General features: G+C 33.6%; 1 protein-coding gene across 1 annotated transcript; it reads right to left on the bottom strand.

The window, feature by feature from the left end:
- Window positions 1–2,653: 2,653 nt before the first annotated feature.
- On the bottom strand, window positions 2,654–9,417 carry LOC110665036 (protein CONSERVED ONLY IN THE GREEN LINEAGE 160, chloroplastic). The gene is made up of 9 exons (XM_021824993.2): window positions 8,912–9,417; window positions 7,645–7,694; window positions 7,461–7,539; window positions 7,230–7,325; window positions 6,883–6,963; window positions 6,658–6,749; window positions 4,484–4,576; window positions 4,110–4,178; window positions 2,654–3,157 (listed from the first exon to the last, which is right to left on the bottom strand). The coding sequence occupies exons 1-9, from the start codon at window positions 9,230–9,232 to the stop codon at window positions 3,016–3,018; spliced, it is 1,023 nt and encodes a 340-aa protein (XP_021680685.2). The 5' UTR covers window positions 9,233–9,417; the 3' UTR covers window positions 2,654–3,015.
- Between the last annotated feature and the right edge of the window lie 297 nt (window positions 9,418–9,714).

The following is a 9,714-nucleotide window of genomic DNA, read 5'->3' on the forward strand; positions in this document are numbered from 1 at the left end:
TCCAAAGTAATCATCTTAAATATCTAGGCTCAGTCCTTCAAGTAGATGGGGGATGTGAGGAGGATGTTAGTCATAGGATTAAAGCCGGATGGTTGAAGTGGAGACGTGCCACGGGAGTTTTATGTGATCGTAAGATTCCCAATAAATTAAAAGAAAAATTTTACCGTCTGACCATACGACCGCTATGTTATATGGTAGTGAGTGTTGGGCCTTTGAAAGAGTCGTATGCATCTAAGATAAGAGTTGCAGAGATGAGAATGTTAAGGTGGATGAGTGGCCATACTAGACTAGATAAAGTCCGTAATGAAAGTATTAGAGAAAAGGTAGGAGTGGTGCCAATTGAAGATAAGTTGAGAGAAGGGAGATTGAGGTGGTTTGGTCATGTGAAGCGTAGACATACGGAGGCTCCAGTTAGACAAGTAGAGCACATTAGGTTAGAGGATAGAAAGAAAAAAATGGGTAGACCTAAATTGACTTGGAGGAGAGTAGTACAGCATGACTTAGAAGCATTACACATTTCTGAGGATTTAACCCAAAATCGTTCAGAGTGGAAAAAGCGAATCCATATAGCCGACCCCAAATTTTTGGGATAAAGGCTTAGTTGAGTTGAGTTGAGTTTAAATGGAGAAATTTTCAACATTTGCATTAATTTGACCTTTGCTGTATTTTTCAGGTGTTTCTAAAGTTGTGGGTCTCCAAATCTAATGCTATTTAATTCATTAAAAAGCTAAATCAGAACACTACAAATTACAAAGAGGGACCAAAGCCCAAATTAGTCTTCAAGGTTGTCAAAATGAGCTATGGATCTATTATAAAAGCCTACACTTGATGTGTCACAACTAGTCTTGGGATTTATTTTATATCAGGAGCTCTGGAGGTCCAAATGAAGTAAACCCAGGCCCAATTGAACCTTAAAAACCACCTCTACAATTTCTATGAAGGGTTTGAAGCGAGATAAGGCCTTTTTAATTGTCAAAAACGGCAATGAAGTCGTTATTATGGGCTGGATACTCTGTCAGAACCAGTTTCAGTTTTTGGCCCATAACTTGGGTTGTAGACCTCCGATTTGGACAAATGAGTACCCGTTGGAAAATTAAAAAGTAGAGCTACAACTTTCCTGAAGAAATCAGAGGCAGAATCGCAAGGGAAGTGACTGAAAATTAGCCGTGATTGCAGAACAGAGAATCTGTCTTTTTGAAATTCAAAAAGTTTTCCAAGTTTGTAGATTAGGTTTTTTATTATAAAGATCATCTTTGGGCAGCACCTTCAACACCACGAACAGACCTTCAGAATACCTTCATTCTCCATTCACGTCCATAGTTTTAGATTTCTCCATTTTATTTTTCTTTTGTAAGCCATGAACATGAGTGAATAAGTTTTTAAATTCAATTCAAGGGATTCCAGTTCTTATGCATGATTTGTGAGACCAGGTTCTTAATTTAAATTATGCATTTTTGAATATCTATTGTTTCTTGATTTCATTATTTTTTATCTATTGAATGATTTGCTAAAAATGCCTATTAGTTAATTGTTTGATGAGATCAATTGCTATTTCATCTTCATAATCCGTAATTGTTGTGTAAGATTGAATGTGAGTAGCAATAAAGTTTTATTGATTATGATCCAAGTTTTCGATAATAACCTAAGGAAACAATAGGGTGAATTAAATGATTTATGCTTTATAAATCGTTGTTCAGCTTAACTACTTCCTATTCTTAAAGCAGTTATTAATTTAATGAGGATGGCTTAATACCAATTCAGTTAATAATTAGAGTCAACAAGAGTGCTGGGCTCGAATTGATGAGTATAGAGAAGTTAGGGGTTTTACCTCGCTGTTTGGTAAATCTACGTTAAGTATTCAATAAGAGATAATTGTATTTCTTTTGTCTATAATTGAGTCATGCATTGGAATGCGAATTACTTTTGACTGAAGTTTGTTTAATTTGAGAGTTTCATACTTAAATTTAGTTCTTTAATTTCTGAACTTGATTTCTTCTGATTTAATGTTACAACTCCCCTCTAACCTTTGTTCTTTTTCTGTTACACAAGTGCACAAAATTTAGTAATTCAGTCTCTAGGGTCAACCTAGATTATCACTTATTACAGAAAATATTTCATTACTGGTAATTTCAGTTAATTTAATTTTTGGAGGAATCGACAATCATCAGTCAAGAAGATCAAAGTGTGATATAAGGTATATTAAGTGCCATCCTGAGCAAGGTAAATAAGATGAACTGAAAGGCAATATTAGAAAACCTAAAAGGAGAGTACATGAGTGAGAATAGCTGTCAAGATATTGAATCCAAAAGTGTAGGACTTAGAGTAAGTCATGGTTCAGGCAGTGTTCGGAGCTAAAACATGGGGTTCAGAGTTGCAAGATATAGCCGACCCCAAATTTTTGGGATAAAAAGCTTAGTTGAGTTGAGTTGAGTTTTGAAAAAAAAAAAGGAAAGCCTTTGACGTCAAATTACAAATGCTTCAAAGGGGAGGGAGGCGAGAAACACAAATCATATGGCAAACAGTTCTCTCTACTTTCATAAAAACCAGAAAAAAGAAAAAAAAAAAAACCTTGAAATTAGCTTTCTTTATCCTCGTGCGGCAAGAATATATAGGTATTAATGCTATCATTTTAAGTAAAAAAATGGGAAGCAAATGAAACAAATGGAGCCATAGCTATCATTCTTTACAGGCTTTCTTGAAAATTCGAATTAAAACATTGACATACAATAAAACTACAGTTTAAAGTTAAGATTGATTTGTGATTTTATATTTTTATTTCTCTGATCCATGTGAAAATGCAAATAATACATAAAATCATATCATATTTTTTCTCGATACCAGCATATAACATTGGCAATTTTATCACGTTCCTCACTGCCAATCATTTTCCACTTCATCGCCAAATCAAGCGACACCAATGAAATTAGCAGACAAACGCCATGATGCATGCAGCAGCAACTGAAATAAAATACTTCTGCAGCCATGTCAGAAGGGCTAACCCCTGCATATGAAAGTTCATCTTAAACTTTCCTTTTCAACGGTTGCAGTAAGTGCATCCTCTAAAGCTTGAGCGAAAGTTGCAATCTTGTACGTGAAAAATCCCACTAGCATTGGTATCAATTCTAAGTCCATAAATCCATAATCTGGAACAAGGATCCTGCGTCCAAATAGCACTGTCAGGGATGAAATCAAGGTAGATATTCAGTGATTTCTCAAAAAGAATAGGTATTTGCTGCAAATCGGATCTAAAATATGAGGAACCATGCTGACCAACGTTTAATATTTGACTACAAAATAAACCTTGTGAAAGAATCCATTAGAACACATCCATGCCAAAAAAAGGAGCCAAGAATGGACTAACAAAGAATCAATCGGCGAAAGTAATGATCAAAGATAAAAATAATATTATATCTGAAGTGTTGAAAGTCTAAAATATAATGCTAGAACCACAATGTAAATGATAATTTTAAATCAAATTGAAGGCTAGAAATCTTAACAGTTGATAAAGATACTGTTCTTGATCTTAACTCCAATAGTATTTCCACCTAACCCCACATATCATTGATTTCCAATTTTCAATAATCTTCCTTCGAGAAATATTACATCTTTAATCAGCACTTTTTAGATATGCGGTCAATTCAGTTTAGCAGTAAATTATAGTTTAAGATTCATAGAATTTAGGCATGTACTTGCAACCAGAAAAAAAAAAAGAAGAGAACTCTGTAAGGCAGAATTATAAAACAGGTAAAAGGCAAGGTACAATCACCTTATGATGCAGAGAGATTAGAATTACTGAGGATGTAGTTACATACAATCAAACATATATATAGAGCCGATTTGGCTCTGCAGGCCAGATTATTTGCACAGAAACCAAGGCCATAAATAACAGTTTCTCAAGGAAGCTGCCATTTTGGAGTCTTGGCATTTGTGCAGCTGGGCCCCCTGTAGCAAAACTCACTCATACACAATACAGATCAAAATCTGATCATTAAAATTGCAACTTATAAAGCCAAAACTATCCAGAATAATAAATTGACTTCAGAAAGGAGCCCCTCATTGTAACAAATAAAGCATTGTACCAATAGTAGTATGTTACAATGAGCACTTACTCATTCCACCGGTTATAAATCATGACTAAGATAACAGGAACCAGCAGCCTTGGCTGCCCAATTGCGCCTCTGCAAGGAAAGCATCATTGAGCTAAAAATCTGGCCTAAAACAATAAAAGAATACCATGATTATCTTTGTTTTAGCCTTTTTTTAAAAAAACTTTTTTTTTTATGTATATTATTAACAACAAAGATACCTGTTGAGCTTTCCATAAAATTACTGAATCAGGTTAATTGGTTAAGAAGTAAAAGCAAGAACGCCATCAAGGATGTGTAAAACCTAGCTTGCCAGTAGAATTCAGTGTGCATGAAGCATGAACTATGAAGCCATTATGATAACAAAAATCTAAGAGAGAAAGGCAGTTTATACATACTTGACAAGGCCCTTGGCTCCATCTGCCATGGAATCAACAGTACTCCCAAGCATACGTATATACACTAAAGATCCAATCAATCCAGCACCAAAACTGTATGCATAAAATAAAATGTGAATTGTGAAATCTCATAGAAATTTGGAAGTGAACAAGCTCTGAGCAAGAAATCCTATTTCTATCCGAGCTAAAAAGTGTGTTTTGCACAAACATTGGAATAAGACTGCATGTGTAACTGGAATTACACTTGAATATAGAATCAAGGTTAAAAACAGAAAAGATGAACTTAGATGACTATAAATCTGTATTTTTACATAACCCTGTTTATAACTATGACATTGGTTAAACCATAACTCAGACATATAAGGTACCTAAAAACCTTTAGAAGCACAGTATCTCAATTGTGGGCTTAATTTAGGAGCTTAAACATGACCTAGAATGGTAATGACAAAACTAGTGTAGTTTATGCTGCACTTGGATTGCTTTATGGAGCAAATCTAATTTAATTAAAATAAACATTGTTAGGGGACCCTATACAGTTTGAAATGCTTGTAAGTGTTCAAAGGAAATAAAACATAAAATTGAGTATTTTAAGTCATAACGATTTTAATAAAGGGTGTTCATCTATTAGTAATAGTTCTTAGTCCATTACAGGAACAAACAATCTTTTTCTTTGGGTAACTGAAAACAGTCATCTAGTGAATCACGATAGTTGTCTAAAACCAATCAGCTAGCAATTATCCTCTATTTCAATGCCATCTCAGGGATAGCTAACTGATCAAGAAAGAAATTATTTGCTCTTGCAGATTGCTCAGCAACTGAATGACTTCCCTTAGTGTGACTAGTTTGGGAATAAGAAAACGGCATTATCACTTCCTAAAACACCTCAACCAGTCTGAAATAATAAAGCAATAGTTTAAGAGAAAGAAGATGATTTATTGTCTGAGAAGTCAAGAGGGCTAAATTCTTCAACACTTTAAAGCTTCTGACTGTTTTGACAAAACATCAATTCAGGTCTTGTTATAGCACTGGATAACCAGAACTCTGTTGAATGTTTGACAAATGTGAATGATAGAAAGGCTAGTGAGTGTAATGATCAACATTATTAATCACATGCTCAAGAATGTTACTAATGAGGCAAGGAACTCGATGGAAGTCCCAATTCAAAGCAATGTTAGTTTTTTTTTTTTTAATTATTATTATTATTATCATTATTATGAAGTCCCAATTCAAAGCAATGTTAGTTTTTATTATTATTATTATTATTATTATTATTATTATTATTATTATTATTATTATTATTATTATTCCAACAAAATTTGATAACATTACAGGGAGCAATGATCTCCCATTATCATTAATCCTTCATCTAAAATAGAAGATAAAGTGTCACTTTGCTGTACTATATGATTTGAAATTCATGAATATGCAGATGCTGCTAGATTAATTGGTTGAGAATGATGCACATTCAAGGTATGACAACAAAAGCCAAATTTGAAGGATTGGAAACCAATAATTATTTTATTTCTGTGGCAGGATTTGTTTTGTGATTTGAGATTATCAATTGAGTAGCTAGATGTCCACAATTTTCAGTCAAAGAAGTCTTCTAATTTTTCAATTTGCACCATTAAATGTGGTTTCTTGTCTTTCATTCAATGTTTATTCTAAAGTCTGAATTGATCAGTCAAAGTACGGAATATTCAGACAGGATGTCCGCTAGAATGTAATAAAATAACAATTCAATAAAAAAAATTAAATGAAAATTCATTCCATCAGATTGTATTACACTGCATTACATTTTACTAAACATGTCATAAGAATCTATACAAAGCTCTCTTGTATGCTTTTGAAAGTACCAATGAAAAATTCAGTTTTATGTTTATTTCCCAATCTACTCCAGATTTTATTTTTTATTTTTTAGGATTAGATCTCCAAGATCTGTACAAGGAGCTGAACTCTTCCACACCTATTGCCATCCTCAAACCCCATCCAAGCTAAGATGTAAGGAACAAACAAGGAATAAACATGAAAGAGAGAGATCATGTGTAAAACAGATGAATCTTTCTTGCTATAATAACTAACTTATTTATGAGACAAAAAAGGCCACCTTTTTATGGATACAGTGGTCGAGGTTTAATGTACTTAAAGGTTCAAACTTCTAAAAGCATATGGTTTACCTAGCTGCAATTTCCGGAGAATAAGAGATATATGCTGAGACCAATCCAACACCACCTATACCCAAGGTAAGAATCTGCAACTTCTTCTTCAACTGCCCAATAAAGGGGAAAACATTGACAATGGAAGCACCAACAAAGAATATTTTAATCATTCGACACATTGATATGATAAAACCATCAATTAACACAAATATTTTTGTGGGCCCAGAAGCTAAAATAACCTACCTTGAAATACTGCTCCCTTGATCGAGCAGCCAATAATTCAGGATCACCTTGAGGCCTCCTTATTTCCCTCAACATCACATCCTACAAGCTACGTGCAAATGAGACCCCAAAAACTAAAAGCATCTTTCAAAATGACACTGAATTCAATAAATACACGTATGAAGATCCCCAAGAGTAAACCCAAAGTTAACTTCAGAATCCCCAAATTTAGGTTTATAATCAAAGATCGTGAAAAGTTTAACAGGTGCCTAAGAAAACATACCTAGCATGATAAAGGATTGTAAAGTAATAAATGCACCCGTGGAAGTTCATTGAGATTAATATGCAAGACAAAGTATGGAACATACACTGCCCCCAGTTGCAGCCTTAGTTGCTTTATCCCACTTCTCCTGCTCACGGCGTGTTGGTACCAATCTCCATTTTGTAGAGTTGCCAATACTGCCCTGGTAATCATTACATTACAAAAAAAAAAAAAAAAAAAAAAAAAGAAGAAGAAGAAGAAGATAAGAAAAGAGCTAACTGCTAAACTTCCCTAACATCTCAAACTCTGATTGAGAATTCAAAAGCATTGGTCTTACCTTGGTTGCAGCCTCAAATGGCAGTCCTGACATCGGCTTTGGAGTTTGTGTAAGCTCTTTACTCAAATCAACTTCCAAGCTGTGATTAAGTGAAAAATAGAAAATAAGAAAATTTTAAAAAATAAACAAAAAGCATGCTCTTGAAAGAAGCAAATTTAATAAATCATTGTGTATGAGGACATACTTATCCAAACTCATGACTCTGTTTAAACTTAGAAATCCAGAGGACTCTTCCTGTTCACACAAAAGATTTAAATTTCTCAAACACGTTAAAAAAAAATTAATAAATAAAAGTAACTACAATATCTAATGGTAGAACACCAACTAGTATAGATATTTATTCTTCTTGAACAAAAATAGCGACCAATGTATCGCACTAATTTCTGCTTTCCCTTTTATCTGTATTTGGCTGATCAACAACCATATAGAATAGAACTACAATATTAAATTAATAATACACTTGCAGAACTAACCAAACCATATTAACCTGTTTGAATCACAAACAAAAAGAAGCACAATGAGTTTCAGTTACTCAAACACAGCCAAGCTGGGATTCATCAAACCAGGAGAATTTGCTGCCATAAAGATAGTCAAATTGAAAAATACACTCACACACACACACACACAAAAAATTGAAAGTAAAAAAGCCCATTAGTTTTCAATAGCTAAAACATTTTGTTCCAATCAAAATCACCAGTTAAATCTGATAATGAATTATCAGTAATAGCCATCTCTCTCTCTTTGAGTGTATACATATGCAAAACATAATGGCTTATCCATATCCAAATCTCCCTAAGAGTAAGTTTGGTTCAAAAAAAATTCCACAAAATTTTGTAAAATTCAATTGAATTCCATGTTTTGCATGTTTGGTTAAGAAAAAAATGTAAATTCAATTTTGCGAGTTTGTTTCTATGAATTTGAACATAACTAAAATCAAAATAGGTGGAATTTCAAATGAATTCCTTAAAATAAAGACAATAACAATTTTTTGAACCAAAATACCCATGTCTTCCTCACACTCTCTCCCCGCTCTCTCTTCCCATACCTTCCTGCCATTCACTTTCTCCCCGCTCTCTCTTCCCATACCTTCCTCCCATTCACTCTCTCTCTCTCTCTCTCTCTCTCTCTCTCTCACACACACACACACACACACACACACAACATTTGAAATAAATATTTTAAAACTAAATATTAAACATAAATTCTACATTTTAAATTGTATAACACAATTAATCATTTACAAATGAATTCTAACTAGAACTTAACATAAATTAATTCTATTTTTCTAGTTCATTTGAAGCAAATGGGTTGTAAAATCTAACTTCATAATCAAACTATAAAATTTATCTCAAGAACATAAAGGTAAACAAAGTAAAAGAAACTCATATGAGAAATCAGTTTTAGAAGAGAGAGAGAGAGAGAGAGAGAGAGAGAGGGAGAGAGAATAGAACCTTAACAGGGGAGGGTTCAGGAGAGGACACATCAGATTCCTGAATCAATCTCTCCATACGACCCATGAAGTCTTTGTTCCAAATAAACTCATCGGAGGTTAAAGGGTCTTCTTCTTCACCTCCCCAGTACTTGCGGATGCCAGAGGTGGTGGGTGGACCTCCATACTCCCCAGGTGCTACCCCAGTGGTCCATTTCAAAGGCTTCTTTTTGGGCAGTATCGCTTTGTTCTGTCTTGGGTTTGGAATTTGTGGCGTTGTTGAGGAGTCTGGGGATATGGGTGCTGTCGTTGAGGTCACCAAAATGTAGTTTAGTACAGCCATTGGAGGAGTTGTTAGAGATGTGCGTCAGGCGAAAATGCTGCAAAACTTGGATCCTTTAGTCGCTCAGCCGGTGGTGGTGGCCACTAGTTTGACGCGTATCTGTGTTTTCTGGTGAACTTGGATATTTTACATTCGAATGAGGAAAGGCACTTGGGCACGGATGGAAGGATTAACGGTGGAATTAGCGAGTCACTAAACATTACTTAAATATATATATAATAAAAAAAATTAATTAAACATAACACATATTAATATAAATAAATAAATAAATTTAATTAATTAAATTTTAATAATTTAAATAAAAACTTAAACATTACCGATTTTAATAATTTCTTTTAGTAATATTAATTAATATCTTACAAGTCAATGATTTAAATCAATAAAAAATATTATAATATCACACAATATGTAACAACCTAAAATTTTTAAATTTTAAATAAAATAAAAAAAATATTATGTTATTAATATTATAGGATTTATTT

This window comes from Hevea brasiliensis, chromosome 9, assembly GCF_030052815.1.
Source record: "Hevea brasiliensis isolate MT/VB/25A 57/8 chromosome 9, ASM3005281v1, whole genome shotgun sequence".
In the NCBI taxonomy this organism is placed as follows: Eukaryota; Viridiplantae; Streptophyta; class Magnoliopsida; order Malpighiales; family Euphorbiaceae; genus Hevea; species Hevea brasiliensis.

What these genes read in the sequence shown, in the direction of transcription:
- LOC110665036 (XM_021824993.2), bottom strand. Translation starts at nt 9,232, where the DNA reads ATGGCTGTACTAAACTACATTTTGGTGACCTCAACGACAGCACCCATA. An exon ending in AGAGTCATGAGTTTGGATAA is followed by an intron (nt 7,540 to 7,644) that starts GTATGTCCTCAT and finishes ACTTAATCACAG; the next exon opens with CTTGGAAGTTGATTTGAGTA. An exon ending in AGGCTGCAACTGGGGGCAGT is followed by an intron (nt 6,964 to 7,229) that starts GTATGTTCCATA and finishes CGTAGCTTGTAG; the next exon opens with GATGTGATGTTGAGGGAAAT.